Source organism: Streptopelia decaocto (assembly GCF_964273445.1).
Source record: "Streptopelia decaocto genome assembly, chromosome: 7".
NCBI lineage: Eukaryota > Metazoa > Chordata > Aves > Columbiformes > Columbidae > Streptopelia > Streptopelia decaocto.
This window is the reverse complement of record NC_138661.1, coordinates 13,058,047-13,079,143: the sequence shown is the minus strand read 5'-3', so window position 1 is coordinate 13,079,143 and position 21,097 is coordinate 13,058,047. Positions and strand designations below refer to the sequence as shown.

At 37.3% G+C, this 21,097-nt stretch overlaps 1 protein-coding gene across 3 annotated transcripts in view; it reads left to right on the top strand.

Annotated features, from left to right (window-relative positions):
- Positions 1 to 21,097, top strand: part of WDR25 (WD repeat domain 25) — a 67,038-nt gene that overhangs the window by 34,536 nt on the left and 11,405 nt on the right. For all 3 annotated transcript variants that reach the window (XM_082058771.1, XM_082058769.1, XM_082058770.1), the window contains exons 3-4: positions 2,279 to 2,426; positions 12,757 to 12,887. In XM_082058771.1, the coding sequence (XP_081914897.1) occupies positions 2,279 to 2,426; positions 12,757 to 12,887 (279 nt within the window). The remainder of the gene's footprint in view (positions 1 to 2,278; positions 2,427 to 12,756; positions 12,888 to 21,097) is intronic.

The window sequence follows — 21,097 nt, the reverse complement described above, 5'->3', positions numbered from 1 at the left end:
TGAAGTGGAGCCTAGGGAGGGAAGGTACCCCCATAAGTGCTTGGTTTTGGTCTTTTTTTTTCAATACCTGAATCAGTTATTAAAAATTTAATGAGCAATAAACTAAGTGAACTTCCTCAGTCAAGACTGCTTTGCTCATGCAGCTTGAATTCCAGAAGCATTGCAGCACTGCTGTTACCTGAGCAAAAAGAGCTGGTGGGAAATGTGGTGTTTGGGAACTTGTCTCTTGTGCGTGGTCATCCACAAGAGTCAATCACTTGCTCCATTTCACATAATGGAGGGAAATGTGCAGCTTTAGGGTTGTGCTTTTTCCATTTGTACAGCTTTTTTTTCTTAATTAAAAATCAAGCAGGAGCTCAGAAGTGGTGTTGAACTTGCTTTACTTCATCCTTCTTGTGAAAATTGAGTTTTCATACTTAATCACTAAAACATTACAGAAAAATATCTGAAGCATGTACCACCTGTTTTTCCTTTCATCGGGATTCATTCATTAGCTTCCTCCTATTAAAAGCCCTCCAAGACACAATTAACCCTTTTTTAATACTGTGAAACTTGAAATGATCATTAAAACTCATTAAAGCAGTGAAACTTGCTTTCAAAAGCAGTTTAATATTAAAATTTTCCTGATTTCTTTTCTTGTGGATAGGGTAGAATACTTGGGCCATGGCCGTCACAGTTCCGGTCTTAACTGACTACTCAAGTAATTAATGATAATTGGTTGCTTTGAATTGCAGAACTGTGCTTCATGCTAGAAGATGCTTTGATGAAAAAATTTTCTGTGATGGAATGTTGTCTTCTGAGTATGGACTATATAATAATGATATTGTCAGTGAGTCCTTTTTGTCCAGTAAGAACAAAATATAACTGAAGATAACAATACATTACCAAAAGTCTTGCTTTTTTCTCCCCCTTTACATTCTGCTCTATATTGAATTGTGCTGTTGCCATGAGAAAGCAAACTTCTACTTATGTTTTCTGATTTACTGGATTGTTTTTTCATTTTAACATCCTTTAAAATTCACAAACATGTAATCAATTTTATTTTGGTACTAACTTTAATGCTCTTGTGTCAACAGGATGAAAATGACTAATCACAAAGAGAAGTACTGTGAAGTAAAATGGTGACTTTAAAGCAATAAACTGCTTTGGGTTTAGTGAAACTGCAATAAAACTATCATCAAGCACTGTCAGAGTGTTGATTTATTTATACTGCTAATATTAGAAATAATAAAATGTAGGATATACTGGTATGGTTATAGCATTTGGTTTCCATTTTATTAGACAACTCAGCAGGTATTACATTGTATCATACAATCATAAGATACTTTAAAATCTTGCTTCTCCTGAAGCAGAATATTCATAGGGAAAATAATTTTGATATTTAGCCTTCTCTCACAAAAGTGAGCATAGTGGATATTTAGTTTTGTCATTTTTTGCTGGACTTCTAATATTATCTTAAAACTATGATAAAAAGAGCACCAAAGGATGTGCTTTTGATTATTTTGAACTATATTTGGTAACTGAAATTATAATTCAGACTAGTTCTGTTTTTTAAAACATTATTTGGAAACAACTGCCCTTCTCTTTTAAACGGATTTAAAAATATGAGGACTATTTATGTTCTTAGAATATTAGCTGTTGTATACTTAAGAAAAATTGGATTACTAGTAGAACAGTATTTTCAAAAGTGCTCAGCAACAACCTAATTCTGTCCAGAAGAAATTGAAAAATGAGAGGACTTAGACCAGTCTTTAGAAATCTCCATATATCTGTTTGATTATATTCTTATCTGCCTCCTCAGTGAATTAAGGTAAAATTCTACTTAAAACTGCAAACTGAGTGAGAAATATAATAGCCTACCTATGGGCAGACGTGAAAACTGCAATCTGCTGTCACTTGACGGAAAGCAAGATATGATCGAGACAAACATTTGGAAGAGAAATGATTTAATGGGAAAATGTATTTAGATACATCCCTGCACAGAGGTAGGACAGCATTATGAATGGGAGACTGTAACTTGAATTGCCATTGAGAGCAATGTAGACATTTCAAGAAATAATACAACTCATTAAAATGTATTACTGATTTGTGCCTTGTTAATTAAATGCTCTAATGCTAATCAACTGTGCAATTATTTCAAACAGACATTTACAGCTTAGCAGATACTTCAGAATGCAAAGCTTTTTCAGCCATGATGATTTGGTGTAGCTCCTTACCAGTACGTGGGAAAAAAAAAAAAGTGATTCTTTATAAAGTTGTTCTTATCCTTCTTTTTAAGGTATGGGATGCTGTAGATACAGGCTGCTGTTTGAAAACATACTCCTGTCACTCCGGTGCTGTTCGAGCTGCCCAGTGGTCATCTTGTGGAAGAAGGATCCTCAGTGGGGGCTTTGATTCCATGTTGCATTTAACAGATGTGGAAACAGGTAAAGTTCGTGAAAGGGTGCATTATAGCCCTATCTTTATTGAGTACAGATAACTTTGGATCTCATTAACCTTATTCTTTCTCCCAAAAATATGGATGAAATCTAGAGATAGAAGTGAGAATTCTTGAAACATGTCCTCACACAAAATAAAATCTCAGCAATTAAGAGTATTTGGAGATATATATCTTTAACTTCATGATCACATGTAAGTTCTTTTGTCAGATTCTGCACAAATGAACAGAATGAAACATGTATTTTTTAATGCTCTGTCATGATCATTCATTAAAGTGTTTGAAGAACCTCTTAAGGCTGACTTCAGTAACATTTATAAATATGATTAATTTAAACACAGGCTTGTACCTCATTCTCAGTTGGGTTGATTTGTTGATTTTAAGTTTGTGCTTAGTTAATTAGGTCTTTTTTTTTTCTTTTTCCCCTGAATAGGACCTCACTTAGGAGTATGACAACATAAATCCTGATATGAAACCTTGAGACTGAACCTGTGTTGTTTTGATGCAGTTGTGAATTTGATTTGGGATTTAATTGTTGTGACCTTAACAACTAATCTCCTGGATGCTGTATCTTCTCATGTCTCCTTCACAAACTAAAGTACTTCTATCAGCTCTGTTTCCTCTCCTCTTGATGTATGTTATCAGCATTCATACGGCAGCATTCAAGGAGGCTGTGTGTGTGTAAATGAAGGATTAGACCTGAAAGAAGTACCTTGTAAAGTGAAGAGATGCAATTTTATTTTTTCCACTTAATTTATTTTTAAATGTTTAACTCCTGCAAAAGCATTGTTTTTCTTTTGTATAAAAAAAAAAAAAAAAAAGGAAAAAAAAATAATTCCATACAAAAATTACAAGAACTTCTTGTCTAGAACGGTTTTCTGTTATGTAAAAGAAACAAGTATGTTGCATGTGAGTATCTGGAGAGTACAAGTCTTATTCAGATGGACTGGGAAAGTGGCCAAGGAAATTTGTGGGTATTGTTCACATGAAAAGAAGATTCTTTTCCATGCTCAAAGAATTTATTTTTCTCAACATTTGTCATACCAGGAGTATTTGAATTCAATGATGGCCGGAAGGGAGCAGTTGTAGTTTGGGAATGTAAAACATGTGACACAGTTATGGAATATTGATGTTTCAAGAATATTCAGGTTTTGTAATGGGAAAAAATGCTTTATATATCTGATGTAGTAGTACATGAGGATAATACACCGAATTCTTAATTTTGTTGGATTTGTCTTTTTTTTTTTTTAATTTTCAGTCTCATTGCAGCAACCTTCTCATTTCTAGTCTTCTGTATAACTAAATCTTACTAATCCAACTGGATTTAATTTTGACTGTAAACAGAATGGCTACTGCCGTTAAAGGAATTTATAGCAGTAGAATAGATTTATGTGCCTGAGTCATTTGAAGAGACTGCTGTGGGGAAAATTTCATTTTATAAAATCATAGATCAAAGTCCAAAGATTTGTACATTTAATTATATGCTTTAATTTCTAACATCCCTTTAACTTAACTATCTGGTAATGGGATAGTAGTCTGGATTAAGTTGATTGTAGTGGTTTATTTGCAAAAAGGTATTTCTAGTGTTTTAGGCAATAACAGTAACGAATCATATTTAGCAAGTTTCAAAACAAATAAGCTTATAAATGGTTCTTTCCTTACTGTCTTGTGAGTTATGTAGTGTTTCTAGCTAATTAAATTAACTGTATGTGTAAAGGCAAAATGAATGTTTATAATCCTTGAAAATACCAGATATTCATTATTGCCTTATTTTGGGGATGTAGGATTCTTTGTAGCTCCTGTGAACTGCAGTTGTAATGTTGATGTTTAGACCCAACTTCTGGTTTAGACCCAACTTCTGGTTCTGACACACGTCATTTGGAAAAGTGTGATATGAATGACTGGAATTTTATTCTGATTTCCTATGCAGGCCAGTTTCTGATTTCCTTCCCTGTTGTAAAGTTACTCTTTTTTTTCCATACATCTCAGTCAATTCTTTTCAGAGAAACAGGACAAGCAGTTTGCCTCTAGAATCCAAATCAATTTTATATAAAAAGCCTCATTTCCATTTGAAAAACACTAAGGCAGCTATAAGATTTTGATTTACATTAGTTCACTGAATCATTCATTCCTCCTCACTTCTTCATCAGTGCTGGGATGATTTCTTCTTTGATTAACTTCAGATAGATGTTAGAACTGTTCCTTCACAGAGGACTTTTAGATACTTTTTTAGACTTTGGTCTTAATTACTTGCCATTGCTAGACTGAACTAACTACCAGTGTGTTTAAATGCAGTAAATGCATGCTGGTGGGATTTTATAAATAAAAATGCTGTCTTTAAGGCTCTGTGCTACTGTCTTATGTATATGTTGTTCTGGTTTGTTGTTTTTTCTAGTCATGTTTGCTAAATTCTAATCTCTCTTGTATTTCTTTTTAGAATAGATTTTATCTATTACACCTGTGTTATAAAAAATTGCTGCATGTCCTTCACCAAAAGAAATCTAAAAGGCTTATGAAAAGTTGAAGAAAGGTTGGAAATGCAGCTGAGTACATGTGTGGTATTGAGATGCTCTTTTTTTGTTTTTTCATTTTGTGTTATTTTTCTGTTTGGAAAATAGGTTCTGCCGTATTAAATCAAAATTGTAGTCTAGCTAATTGTTTGTTCTGGGTCTGATGACAGGTAGTGATGAGATTCTTCAAAGGAATGTGCCAGCATTTTTGCAACAAACAGTACTAAAATAAATTCTCCATGGATTTTTTTCTAAGCTTAGACTTAAGGTTGGGTAGGACATTGCATTTTTCATTTTCTGGAGTGATTTCCTTTTTTTTAATCTTTGGGATTGGAACAATATCAGAATAAAAGCAAACACTGAAGTCTCATCATAATGCAGAATTTTTGTTGTTGGCATAAAAATCCTGATGCAAAGGTAGAAGACACAACCATCCATCCTGTGGTTTTACTCCATCAAACCTCTTTCCCTTGTCAAGTGTATTTAATAGAAGTTCTTATACATAAGATCATCTTAGATGCTGCAAGTGGGAAAGATAAGCTGATAGGAACCTCATGAAGTTCAATAAGTACGAATGCAAAGTCCTGCATCTGAAATAGAGTAATCCTGTGCAACAGAAAAGGCTGGTCCTAAACTGGCTAGAAAGCAGCTTTTCAGAAAACTACCTGGGAGTCCTGGTGCAGAATATGACGGTCAACTTCATCGCAGGCCAGATTAGCAAGTGTTGACCTAGTATGACCATGAGCCAGCACTGTGCCCTTGTGGCCAAGAAGGCCAATGGCTTCCTGGGGTGGTCAGTATGTCAAGAGAGGTTCTCCTTCCCCTCTACTCTGCCCTGGTGAGACCACACCTGGAATTTTGTGTCCAGTTCTGGGCCTCCCAGTTCAAGAAGGACAGGGAACTGCTGGAGAGAGTCCAGCGCAGGGCAACAAAGATGATGAAGGGAGTGGAGCATCTCCCTTATGAGGAAAGGCTGAGGGAGCTGGGTCTCTTGAGCTTGGAGGAGGCTGAGGGGTGACCTCATTAATGTTTACGAATATATAAAGGGTGAGTGTCACGAGGATGGAGCCAGGCTCTTCTCAGTGACAACCAATGGTAAGACAACGGGTAATGGATTAAAACTGGAACACGGGAGGTTCCACTTAAATATGAGAAGAAACGTCTTCTCAGTGAGGGTGACGGAACACTGGAACAGGCTGCCCAGGGGGGTTGTGGAGTCTCCTTTTCTGGAGACATTCAAAACCTGCCTGGACACATTCCTGTGTAACCTCATCTAGGTGTTCCTGCTCCATCAGGGAGATGGGACTAGATGATCTTTTGAGGTCCCTTCCAATCCGTAACACAGAAGATGATGCCAGGCTCTTCACAGAGATGTGCAGTGAAAGAATGAGAGGCAAAGGGCAGGTGTAGGACCACAGGCAACTTTAAAGCTCAACTCAAGGGCCATCAGACACTAAAACAGGCTGCCCAGAGAGGCTGTGGAGTCTCTACTGGAGGTACTTGGAACTCCAGTGGGCAGACCCCTAAGTAACCTGCTGCAGCCAGACCTGCTTTGAGTAGGGATTTGAACTGGATGATGCCTGGAGGGCCAACCTACATGATTTGTTGATGCTGTGATGAAGAAAAGGAAAAGAGAACAATTCAAATGACCGAGGTACAAGGAGTTCACTTGTCCTGGTTTGGTGAGAATAGATGCTATTGTACAAGTCTTCTTTGTCTAAATTCATTTTTATAGGTCACCATTTATTATCTTAAATGATCATCCATTGTCCTAACACCAGGAGGTCAAGCTAAGACTCTCCACAAACATGATTTTAGTGAAAACTGTTGTGCCTATTCTGCAGAGTGTGGGTCTGATCCAAAATATGCATAAAATGTTTAAGGAACTCAAAGTTATTCACACATTATTCCCATGAGTGGTTCTATGGCTGCAGTTTGCAGGAGGCAAGTTCAGTACTGCAGTATGGGCTTTCATAAGTATCAGTAGACCCAAAAACTGCAGCTGAGCTGCCTGTAAAGATTTCTGGTTAATATTTTATTTCTATTGTTCTATTTTATATACTTTATTGTTTTATGAAAATAAAGCTTTTTGAAAGGTCTCACAAATGTGATAATAACGCACCAGTCTGAACCAGTGAGACTCCTGTTTTTGTTCACCTTTACTAACACCACACTCGCAGTCATCTTCTACTGGTGTAAGTTCAGACACTTTGTTATTTACAGAGTAGTAAGAAGTGTTATATGTAGAAAGCACTGAAAAAAATCCTTCTTTTTAAAAAATTCTACGTCAAGTACATTTGACATTTAACTTCTATTATGTCCAGATGTAAAGGAGATGCTCTACCAACTTTAGAAGGGTAACTGTATTTTTAGAATGTATTCATAAATATTTTATTTTTGGAATTTATGTTTAATTCATCAGTGGATTTTTCATTAGTCACAAATGAATTGGTACAATAGCACAGGCAGAACAGTGGCTGGGTTTATACTATTTGCATATTGTAGATACTTTTCATTTCTTTAATATTATGACAGAGGGAAAGTTCCAAGAAATTTTGGCACATTTCCTATGTTGCCAAATGCTGCAATTGTATTGTAGTTCATGGACTGAATTTGATTTCAGATAAAACATCCTCAGGGTTATAACAGAGAATTTAAATTCCTCATTGCTTTGAAAGTTTTCACATTACCATGACCAGGATACTGAAATTAAGCAAAGTTCAGATTATATCTAATGTGGTCACTTAAGTATAGTTTAGGGTTTTTTTTTAACCTGTTTTATTTTACATTATTTTGAGAATTTCTTGATGGAAAGTTTGTACCTCCAAGAGGATGGTGCAAATTTGCTTTTCTATATTCTTTTATATTCTAATTTGGTAGTCCTATAGATATAACATTATTGTGAATGTATTTGTTCACATAGGAGTTTTAGTGCTCATACGTAAACACCGCTTTGGGATGGCTGTGACTTTCTTCTCCTATTCCTCCCCTTCTCTCCCAATACTATGTAGATAGTGTGTTATTTTAATATGCATGAAGGTTTTATATGACAAGACAAAAAAAAGCCCAGTTGATTGTGGGTTTTTTAATGCTATTTTTTTTCTTTTGAATCTATACGGGCATCTTTGATGTAAGGTCACAAGATTCCCTCCAAAATTCAGCAGTTTTAAGTAATATGTTGAACATGGTCTAGTGGTCGCTTTCCAGCTAGGAGGTAACAGCATTTTACTTTTTATATTCACTAATATAAAGTCCTTGCAATAAGAAGAGAGGAAAATGCTTATTTTGGGGACATTTTCAAGGGTAAAATATACAATTATTTAATATTTTGAGCACCTTTGCATGCCAGAAACTTGTGACTGCGCAGGGGAAAAAATAGGAAATACATCTAATCAGAACAACTTTAGTTCTTGGAGAAATAATGAAGCAATTTGTAAGCATGGCAAGATAAAATGGATAAGTAACACCCAACATTGATTTGTTAAGAACCAATTATATCTGATCAATCTAATTTCCTTCTCACTGTTGTGCATGAGAGAGATTGTAACTGTAATGAGATTTTCTTTAAATATATTATCTCATGTCTTTTTGTAAACACAGTAGGGAAATCTGTTCTGCTTAGCAAGATTACTCTCATGTCCTTGTAAGTCTTAGGCTTCACTTTTCTTTGCAGATTAGCATGAGGAAGTTAATGTTTTTGGATCGTGCAGGTAGGGGTGTGAACCTGAGGACCACTAAACACAGTTACAGAAGCATCCTGTGCTCAATAACTGTGCTGATGTTCTGTGAAAAATTCACCATGTTAAATAGCCTTTAAAATATCTGATTTCATAGTTGAGCAGTTTCACAGCAGGCTGCAGCATAAAGGAGAAGAAACATATGTTCAATATCTTTTAAAATATATTTTTTTTCATACTGTGTATGTTACTGGTGAGCCTTTAATGAATGAAGAATTGAATTAAAACACTTGAGAATATCAAACACACTGCATAGATGTAGTAGATATTGTTAATGAAATTGCGAAGATTAAAGATGGAGAGAAACATTTGCTCTCCTCTTTGGAATAACAACCTCTTATACAGAAAAATGATAAGTGGTATGGATTTTGCCTCAATTAGCCGAATAGATTTCCAGAAGATGTAATTTTCTACATCCTATGAGTTAGTCGAGTCTTTGTTATGCTGCCTTTAGGAGCTAAAATACAATAAATACATACACAATAAAGTTATATACAAGCTTACTAATTTACAGCCATTGTACTCTATTATGAATGAGGGAGTCTTCTGCTCAAAGGACATCTTTTGCAACATATAAATTAAGGCCTGAAAAGTTGAATGTGTTTGATGTTAATAAACTGAGTAATTGCAGACAAAAATATGCAGAACTGTAAATATCAACTGCCAGGAGCGGGATCTCCCCAAATCCTGCAGCTGGATTTCCTGAGCACGGGGCTGGGTTCTGTCACAGCATGGGAAGCAGCAAGAGTAAATCACACTAAATAAAGTTTATACAGAAAGGGGCTAAGATTTGAATTCATTGTTTTAACGTGCTGAACTGCATGAACTATTTTGGCCCACATTGTCTTCCACAGTCATCTGTTCCATCCCTTAGGTGGATATTTTTCCTAAGTTTCCAAGGTTCAGAAAGATTTCTGGTGACAGAGGTCTCATAACTGTGCAGAGAGTGTGCCCCAGCACTTCACCCCTGCCGTCCTAACAGCTAAAAGGGAAGGATTTAAGGGATATATCTATAGAAATGTTAGGAAAGTTCATTTTGCTGGGTTCAGGCATGTTTGTATGGCAAGCAGTTCAATTTAGAGTCTATGTATTGTGCATAAATTTAAATTTAGAAATAGAAGGGTTTCCTTGCTGCACTGGTGTGATCCTGCCCTTTTGAATATGTTATCTACTGCTTTGCTTCCATGCTCTTCTTTTCTACATCCCATTTCTAATTTTCTGTGACATGGCAGTAGAATCAAATTCATGTATGCATCTAATAATGCCAAACTCTTCAGAACACTGTTTACTGAACTTCCGAAAAGAGACATTTGCTTGAATTTCACTTGAGGGAGTGAGAAAATGAGAGAGTTGTATTTCAAAATGTTGATTGGAGAGCCTGAGCTTTTAAGATTGATGTATCCTGGTTACTCCTCAGAGCAGTCAAAAAGCTGGCATAGTTAATATATGCATCAAGCAGGTTAAAGTGGGAAAAGGAAGGGGTTTAAAGAGTATCGTGGTGAATAAGTTCTTTGTGTTGATTTTGTCATTACACTGTAATGTAGAATTCATAGAATTACACTGTAATGATCTCAGTGCTATGAGAGCTTTTTGATAAGTAACAGACGCTAGAAAACAAGAAAATGGCAAATGCAGTGCCCACTTCTATCTTAAACCAGGGGGAGATGGAGTAGGGAATTAGAGAATTTCAGATTCTGGAGAAAATATCGAGCAAATGATTGAATTACTCGGAAGTAGCTGGGGATGAGATTGAAAGATGGACTAATTAAGAACAAATTATGTTAAATCAATCTTCTTTCTGTGGAAAAGGTAACAGACCTTGTCGTTAGTAGACGGAATACATCTTGAATTTAGTGCAAATCTTTTTTGGTTGTGTCTTACGTGGCTTTCTTATGTCTTAGGCCAGAGCACTTGTAGAAAATGTAATGACAAGCAAAATGTATGGATTATAGAAGAAGCAGTTTTCAGAAGTCTTCAGGAGGTAACACCAGGTCTCACTAAAGTCAGTTAACCAGTTAATGTGTGTTGGAAGGTTAGATGGTTAATTCCACTGTATCACTTATTTGTGTGTCTAATGCCGTTTGGACAATACACTTTGTGGAGAACTATGACTGCCTTCATGTGTCCTTTGTCAGGCTGTTTGACAGGAATAGTACAGGTATGCTGCAGTTTTGCTGCTTTCTGGCTGCAGTATGATTAAAAACTTGATGATTGTACTCGCAAAGTGTTTATTAAACTAAGTACTAGTAGAAACCAAATTCCTTGGGAGCAAAGTGCTATTAAACTGACTGATGAGCCTCTGTGGGCAAATTCAGTATTTTTCTCAAGTGCTGTGGATGAGAGCAAGGTACATGTGTTTGTGGCTTTTCTAACCCCTGAAAATGAAGCCTGGTAGTGGCATACGTGAGAGCAGTGTCTTGTTGCTCATGTAACTGATGATTTTAATACTTTCTTCCTTCCTTGTGGAGTCGTTTTTCTTTCCGTACCTGTTGGGGTACTGAAAGCTTCCATGGTGAGAGATGGTCACTGTTGCACAAGACTTGTAGAGAGAATCTCTGCTGCCCTTGTGACTTTTTTCTCTTTTTGGGGAAGAATGTTGTGGACTAAACTGAGTCTTTCAAGCAGTAGTGACAGAGAGGGCCTTTAGGTCTTGCATGGGTAATCAGTGGAAAAACCATTAAAAAGAACATAAACCCTCTACAAAAACCTGTTTTCACACAGAACAACACTCATCCCTCCCTGATGCTCCCTGCAATCTATTTTTCCTGACCCCGCTAGCTGGAAGAGCACATGTCAGCAAGTGAAATCTCTCCTTTAAAGTGAAGAAATAAATACTTTGACAAGTATTAGGTTCTTAACTGTGTAAGTTGAGTTCAGCAGATGGGGAAAATGGAACTGATGACAGAATCAAATAAATTGGCTCCAAATAATAAAATAAGCTTTAAAAATCTATATGAATGTTTTTCAGTGTTGTTCACCTAAGTATTTATACCCATGACTGATGTTTTTAGCTCAAGTATTTTCTGTTTTTTAAGAAAGCCTATCTTAAGACAATTCTTACTTGCTGGGAATGTAAATTAATGAATATTTTAAGAAGCTTTTGTCAGGAGTATTTTAAGGGCATTTTTTTTTGTTGGTTTATTTATTTATTTTGACTTCTGCAGTGCCTTCTTCACTATGGCTTAAAGCAGTAACTTTATTTAATGTAGATCTTTATATGTGATATGTAGAATATAAAGCACAGTTGAAATCGTGAAACCAAGTAAATGTATTTATCTTTGTCCATGCTGCTCTTCCAAAACTGATATTTCAGTGAATATACCTTTATATCATGAATTTGTAAGGATGAAAGGAAGCAGCGAACTGTGCAGAAGTCCTATAAATTAACCTAGCTGAATTCTATTGCCTTTGAAAATGTCGACAATCCAACTGATACTAACCACAGGATCCTGCAGAGATTAGTGTACACAATTAAATGCTGGGAACAGTGTATCCATGGGAACAGCTATTGCCTTCACATGGTGGTATGCAAATTATTTCCTACTTTCACGATAAAGTTTCACTCCTACCTTCACAGAAAGAGAAGTAAACAACTCAAGAGTTGTATAGTTTGTAGTATAGTTTGTAGTATAGTTTGTAGTATAGTTTTGGCCATGGTATTTCTGTACAGAGAATATTTTGTTTGAGTTATTTTTATCCCACTGGAAGAAAGACTATGACTTCTCAGTAGGGAAACATTCAACCATTAGATCTGTAGATTTAGTTCTGCATGCTGGCTGAACTGGGTCTTTGGTGGAGCTCCTCTCCTTAGTGTGGGAAACCAGTTGTTCTCCCCTCTCAGTAGGAAGCAGTCAGTGGTGCAGAGGCCCATGACCATGAGCAATTTCGCACGGATAGAATTAGTGAGTTCAGTCTTGTATTTTCAGTAAATCAGATTAGCCCCAGATGCTTTAAATGTGTTAATATAAACATATTCACCTTTGACAACCTTGATGTTTTGGAAACTAGATTGAAATGAATAATGTTTTATTTTCTGCTCAAATTTAAGTTACCACTTTTCACTTTATTTTAGGAAAGCAGATATTTAGCAGCAAAAATGAATTTAGAATCAGTGCACTGAAGTTCCACCCTACAGAGTCAAATATTTTCATTTGTGGAGGCTTCAGCCCAGAAGTTAAAGCTTGGGATATAAGAACTTCTAAGGTAATGGAACTATTTTTTTCCTCTTTCTCTTTTAGGATGTTTGCTAGGTTGGATGTGCTGTGCATTACTAAGCTGCTGGATTAACTGGTCATTGAATGCAATGTTATTCTGAAGTATTTTGCATTTGTCATTGATTGTGTTGCCATTTGTTAATATGAACCTCTGTAATGTATTTGGAGCATGAAGGGGAACATTGTACACACACACACACAAAGATTTTTTGGTTTATGTAAATATGAGTAACATATGGTTGAAATAAATATAGCCAATAGCTCTAGGATTGTGAAAATATATATATTAGGAAGCAAGACAACTAACATGCTCTGCAAGCTGTTACATGTGAGTCAGGATGTGCGTGCGATACCTTTTGTGTAGAAGCCTGGAGTAATTTTCACATTCATGAAGGGCCACAGAGGATCATGTGTAGCCTCTGCCTTCACTTTATCCTGAACCGTGAAGAACAGTGTGCTCCCAGCTGCCATTCAGAGCTCGGGTAAGACCAGTGCTGGCGTAATGCAAGCTCTTCCTCATGCACAGAACAGCTCAAAGAGCAGCGCTGCCTGTGAAGTGAGTAGTTCTCTGTTTTCCTTTGAATTTCTATGTGGGTAGTTCCTACTCATTGTAGTTAGCCATCTGTTTGCTCTTGAGGGTGACAGAATGGGTCTGAAAAAGATAAGACTGCTTATCCAAACTCTGACTTAGGTGTGCTAAGAATAATACGTGAGAGATGTAGACAGATGCTTTTCAGGTATGAGGGGTCTAACAGGAAATCTCTGAAATAGTTATGGAAGTTGCTTTATTAAGGAAATGCAGTATTATTGTGCAGTTAACAGTCAAATTCCTGTGCTGCAATTGTTCCTTTGGATTTGTCACTGATTTTTGAGAAAATAATTTAATCGTGTAGGTTCTATACTACAGACCTCCCTCACACAAGTAAGTTCTTGAAAGAAAAACATTAGTAAGTACAAACCTAGACTGCTAAGTCAGAAGCTACTCTGAAAATAAATTTATGGTGAGTTTACTGTGAATTACAGTGTCAGCTTGAAAACCTTTGTAAAAAGTCTGATGGGATTTATTCCATCCATCAAGCTTGTATGATGGCCAGTTTTCCTTGGTAAGGATATGAAGAGATACTCAAAGCACCATTCTATGAAGGAAGATGATTCTAGTTTTAGATTGCCAAAATTGTAAATACTTACGATAAAAAATACCTATGTAATTTTTTTTAAAGTTATGAGATTTTTCCATAGTAACTCTTCCCTCCCTCTCCCAGTCCTGCACTGGTATACAGTATTCTGGTGTTGTCAATAAGTGATTTTGGTATACTGTCTTTAGGTGAATTATAGAACATGAAAATATGTATCACACTAATAGGAAGTAGAACCAGATCAAAGGGTGTTCATCCCAGGTGATCAGATTGTAATTTTACGAAGCACTCCTGTTTTTCTGGCAGGGGACTGGAGAGGAAAGACTAATAGAAGTCTTCCCTCCTGAACAGTAGGATCAGTGGTTTCATAGCATGCAAATGAGGTAGGGAATACAAGTGTTCTTTCTCAAGATTCTCATAAAAGTAGACCTGAATTATGGGGAAGAGGTGCAGTCTGTAATCAAACACTTAGCTGTCCTTTTTAACACAGAGAAGCCATTGTGTGTCATGGTAGGTTGAACTTCCTTTAAAAAGTACTTCAGGAATTAAATGGGTGTAATCTTTGTAAGGCTTAAAGATTGTTGACTGTAGTGTCAAAATTTGAGTTATTTGGTCCTTGCCAAAGAGAAGATGGTAGACACAGGTGACAAAACATTCTTTCTGAGATTTTCTGTATTGGTGCAAGGGGCAACGTGCAATTTGTGAGGTATTGGCCTTTGTAAAACTCATTGTAAGAATGTGAAGGAGTAAAACCATACTGACAAACTGTAGACTTCAACAGCCCACCCATTCATATCTTATGTCATTCTGATAAAACTACCAACACCCTGGCTTGAGATGATGTCCTGGTATATTTTAGTTCTAGTAACTTATGTGTAAGCTACACATCTGGCAAAACTGAGACCACATCTGGAATATTGTATCCAGTTCTGGGCCCCTCAGTTCAAGAAGGACAGGGAACTGCTGGAGAGGGTCCAGCGTAGGGCAACAAAGATGATCAAGGGAGTGGAGTACCTCCCTTATGAAGAAAGGCTGAGGGAGCTGGGTCTCTTGAGCTTGGAGAAGAGGAGACTAAGGGGGGACCTTATTAATGTTTATAAATATATAAAGGGTGAGTGCCACGAGGATGGAGCCAGGCTCTTGTCGGTGGCAAACAATGATAGGACAAGGGGTAATGGGATCAAGCTGGAACACAAGAGGTTCCACTTAAATTTGAGAAGAAACTTCTTCTCAGTGAGGGTGACAGAGCACTGGAACAGGCTGCCCAGGGAGGTTGTGGAGTCTCCTTCTCTGGAGACATTCAAAACCCACCTGGACATGTTCCTGTGTGACCTCACCTAGGCATTCCTGCTCCAGCAGGGGGATTGGACTAGATGATCTTTTGAGGTCCCTTCCAATCCCAAACATACTGTGATACTGTGATACTGTGTAACTGCAGAAGAAAACGGCAGTTTTCAGTACTTTACCATTGCGCAGTTATAAGAAACAATAGTTGTGCTTGAAATCACCTTTGTGTAGGTTGCAGGTATAAGCTGCATTGATATGTATATCATTGATATACATTGATATGTATATCATGTATATGATGTATAAGCTGCATGTGTGTCTGCATGCTGAGCCAGTAGTGAACACTTATGGTGACAACATCAATGATTCATTTCCAGAAACCTTAAAAGCCATTTATGTCTATGTAGAAGTGAAACATGAATGCTTAACATTTTATTAATTTGACTAGACATTCACTCTAAAACAGCCCTTGTTTTCTGCTAACTAGGGAGTATATTATCATATGAGATTCAAACAGTATTTTATTGTATCTTTGTGCTTTAATGCCTATTTGTGGGTTTTTTTGCCTCTGAGGTTACTAATCTGGTTACGATGCCTTTTTCAAATGGGTGGAATGAGGTATTTGTCTTTCCATGGGCCATACTCTGTCCACTTTTAATCCTGTTGCCAAAGTAGATGGTACTCAAGATTGTGACCAGGATGCTATGTAATAGCAGAATAATGCATTTTTATCTCAATGACTAATTGTACACTCTTTTTTGTAATGCTGAGGCTTCAGCCTTAGAACCTGCCTGAAGAGCTATAGATCGCTGAGGGATGCACATGTGGTTGTCTCTGTACTTGCAGGACACTCCTGTGCTTAGAAAGATTATGTGTAAACTATAATTCAATATCCTGATGCTAATGAAGAGATAAGGAAAATTTCTACCACATTACAAGGAAATAATTCACTTTCTGAGACAGTAAGTGAATGAATGTGTATTCTGACAGGTAAAACAGGAAAGGGCAAGTATAGAGTATTGCATCTTGGCAGGTACAATCCTAGGTACCAGTATAAGTTGGGGAATGACCTCTTAGAGAAGGGGAAAGGGACCTGGGGGTCCTAGTGGACAGCAGCATGGCCATGAGCCAGCACTGTGCCCTTGTGGCCAAGAAGGCCAATGGCATTCTGAGGTGTATTAGAAGGGGGGTGGTTAGTAGGTCGAGAGAGGTTCTCCTGCCCCTCTCCTCTGCCCTGGTGAGACCACATCTGGAATTTTGTGTCCAGTTCTGGGCCTCCCAGTTCAGGAAGCACAGGGAACTGCTGGAGAGAGTCCAGCGCAGGGCAACCAAGATGATTAAGGGAGTGGAGCACCTCCCTTATGAGGAAAGGCTGAGGGAGCTGGGGCTCTTGAGCTTGGAGGAGGCTGAGGGGTGACCTCATTAATGTTTACGAATATATAAAGGGTGAGTGTCACAAGGATGGAGCCAGGCTCTTCTCAGTGACAACCGATGTTAAGACAGGGGGCAGTGAGTATAAACTGGAACACAAGAGGTTCCACTTAAATTTGAGAAGAAACTTCTTCTCAGTGAGGGTGACAGAACACTGGAACAGGCTGCCCAGGGGGGTTGTGGAGTCTCCTTTTCTGGAGACATTCAAAACCTGCCTGGACATATTCCTGTGTAACCTCATCTAGGTGTTCCTGCTCCAGCAGGGGGATTGGACTAGATGATCTTTTGAGGTCCCTTCCAATCCCTGACATTCTGTGATTTTGTGAAATTTTTATTCTCAGTAAAATAAACACCCCAGCCTGTTTCTTTTGTACACATCCTGTACTGGGTTCTCTCCGGAATTTTTTAGATGCCATTATATGCTTTGTTCATTAGGAAACAATTACATTCATATAGAAATTCATCAGTTGGAAAACTAGCCAATTAAGTAGCTCTTGAGGAATATTAATTTTAATAGCAAGTAGTGCCTAATTACCTTAGAAAGTGGAAGGCGTGGGTTTACCCTTGTAACAGATACTGATCTTTTTTTGTTTGTTTGTTTGACATGTTTGTTCATTTGAAAACCATAATTTTGTATGTAATGTGATTGTCTAAAGCAGCAGTGTGGTGTACTCTCTTACTCTAAAAGATTTCCAAAAGGGGGAGAGAGTTTCTATTATCCTTTGATTTTGTTTTTTTTCCTCCGTCTGAGGTAGCTGTAACACAATGATGAGTGTAGACTGTTAGACAACTGCATTTATATTAGTTTTAGAATTTGAAGAACGGTGTTTGTGTACTGAGTGAATATGGAAGGTCATGGCTGAGTGGAGAAAAGGGGAAAAATATAAAACTCTTATTTAATTGCTTGTGGTTTCTTCTTGCAGAATGGCAAGTATCACCTATGCATCATTGCTGCAAAATAACATAGTTACATTTCAAACTCTCGGCCATACCACAGCATGTTGGTTAGGCATGAATCATCAATATCATCAGTATCTCACATCTGCTTCTCCCTGGTCTGGGGGATGGTTGTGGTTTAACCCTGGCCAGCAGCTAAGCACCACGGATCTGCTCACTCCAACCCCCAGTGGGAGGGGGAAGAGAATCAGAAGAGTAAAAGTGAGAAAACTCATGGGTTTAGATAAAGACAGTTTAATAGATAAAGAAAAAGCTGTGCATGCAAGCAAAACAAAACAAGGGATTCATTCACCAATCCCCATCGTCAGGCAGGTGTTCAGCCATCTCCAGGGCAGCAGGGCTTCATCACATGTAACTGTTACTTGGGAAGACAAACACCATTACTCTGAACATCCCTCACTTCCTTCTTCTTCCCCCCAAATATATACTGATAATGATATGGAATATCCTTTTGGCCAGTTCAGGTCAGCTGTCCTGGCTGTGCCCCCTGCCAGCTTCTTGCGCACCTGTGGCCTTCTCACTGGAAAGTCCTTGACTTACTATAAATATCACTTAGCAACAACCAAAACGTCAGTGTATTATCAACATTCTTCTCATGTCTCATGTTAAATCCAAAACACAACACTATACCAGCTACTAGGAAGAAAATTAATACTATCCCAGCCAAAAGCAGGTTAGGAATTTCAATGGATTCTCCAGACATTGCTGCTTTCAGCTTATATTTTTATCTCTATTCACAAGAAAAAAAACCCAGCCAGCTCTCTACCTTTTCCATCTTACACCGTTATGAACACGTTCAAGATTGGATAAAGTGTCCTGGCCAATATTTTGAAATTTATCCTGTTCTAACAAGTGCCACTTGCTCTTAACAGAAATAGATGTCTGATGCCTTTTACCACCTTGTTTCAATTTTGATGCAAGCAACCCTAATATCTTTCAAGTGCTTTCATCCTAATTCATTACAAGATTTTCCTGTTTGCCTGTCATTCAGCTTGGAATGATGTGTGGGTGAACTAATGATTCTTTTTGTTCCCATCATCATACTCCTGATAGCCTTTTCAGGCTTTGCATCATATTTCATCAATAGAGTGAGCACCATAAATGAAGAGCTTAGATCTTGTTACTCATTGCACATTGAAAACTCAATTTCATCATTCACTCGTAATCCAATTTCAGAGGTCATTCTTTAGGATGTACTCCTGTGTTTTAACAGGCTATCCACTTGCACATCTTAAATTTAACTATGTGAGGCAAAATGATAATTGTATATTAGGAAATGAGGGAATTTTTGTTGGAAATTCAGAAGAAAGCATTAAGCATCACAGAGATAGGGAGAATGACTAATAACAAAAATAATGTCCAATTACACACACATGTGTGGTGGTTGAAGTGCGTTGCTTTGTGCCAGTGTGCCACATTGGTGGTTTCTGCTGATGGAGAATGACACAGACTAGCTGATAGTGGTATTTTTCCAAATTAGTACTTCTGAAATCTCACTTTGATTATGATGGGCAACTAATTTTCCACAGGAGCATGAATTTATGAGCATAAATTACTCATATTTATTCATGTCTTGAATGTGGTATAAAAATTAGATTTCTGAATCCCAGAGACAATGTATGAAGATGATTTTGAGGCAGCCTTTCAGCTACTAAAACACAGAGAAGTGTACAATAGGCTGTTAATCAGAAAGGCAGATATCAAAAAAAAAGGAGAAATGTTGAAAGACATTTATTGCTAACCCTGTTCTGTTGTGCAAATAGGCAAAATTATTTCAAGTGTTGCATTTTTTGCATTTGCTATTGAGCAGGATAAAGAATGAACGAACAATATGGGAGTTAAAATCTTCAAGATAAAGCTAAGCAATATACTTCAGAGGAATGAATGGATGGAACAGCTTGTTAACTGCTCAGTGAAATATAAAGTACATAGGCTTCTCAAAATTACAGAGAAAAGTAATCAAAGCCTGAAAGGAAAAGAAAAGAATAAAAGACGCAGTTGAATAGCATGTAGAGATTTATTATAGTGGTATTGCTTTCTGCCCAGTTTTGTCTCTAAGAGATTATTCTGAAAATCTTATATTGCTGTATAACAGATTGATTAAATTTACAAAACATTTGGAGAATGTTTATAGAGACTTTATGAAAAGACCAGAAAACTTGGAAGTGAACCGCTGTGTTTAAAAAAAAAAATAAAAAATCTCTGCAATGTTGACCGAGGAGAGAGCATCATATTGAACAGCCCCCATGGGATCTTTGGACCTCAGAGCTGAACCTAGAAAAAACACGTAAAATGCCCTGTAAAAATGATTGTGCAATAACACTGAGACCTTAAAGTAGTAATGTATTTTAGAAGTATTTTCTTTCTCTGAGCTGTGGACGAATTTCTTGAGAAGTTCAGCACAAGCCGGTTGAGTTACAAAGTCACTCTCTGCTTTGGCTGATCTACATTCACTTTTCAGACAGGAGACAATATGTGTTCCAACTACTTATTCTACCCGAAATTTTAATATTCCTTGAAATACCAAAGAGAACAAAGGATTGAGACTTGTATCCTCTAGCTAGTGTTCACAAAAGAAAATGTGACTACAGCTGATTTTTTTTCTTTTTAAATTGGGTTTCTAAGCTCCCACAGTTGTAATATCGAACAAGACTACAACTGTGACTGTCTTGTACTGATAACACTTTTAAAGGAGCTCAGATTCCTTATATCATGAGTGAATTGTCAGACTGAATTGGAAAGATTTATTTACATTTGTCAGCAAGGTTTGCACAGTGTAAAGGAGGGATGCTATTAGCTCTGCTGAAAGGACATACAGTACTCAAGAACTTGCATCTGAATATATTCATTTAAATTTTCTAAATGTATCCATATAATTATTTCTGAGTTTTGCATCTTTTACCTTTTTTTTCATTCTGCTTTGATTGATGAAACTCTTAATATTTTGTAAGTATTCAGGATCTCATTCTTTATCACACGCACACAGAAATGCAAGGAACTCTAAAGGCAGGGAGATCACTAACATTTTTTTGAACTCTGTTAAAAACAGAGGAATAATTTATGCAGCTGTTGGATGTACTCTGTTTTTGATCTCTTCTCTGTTGATGTTCGTGTGTTCTGTCTCATAAACCACCCAAGCCTGCTGGAGCTTTGGCAAGAGGTGTCTGCTGGGGCTGTCGGAGCAGCAAGTCCTGATGAAGCACCATCCAGTAATCTGGAGAGGGAATAAGTGGAAGGCCACAGGGCTGTGGCTCTGATCTTTAAGCAATACTTGGAAGTTCTTAGACCTTCATAGACGCAAATCCACTGCTTATGTTAAACAGAGGAAGGACATGGAGCAGTAGAGACTTGGTAGTATGACCTGACACAGCCACAGAACAGACTTTGA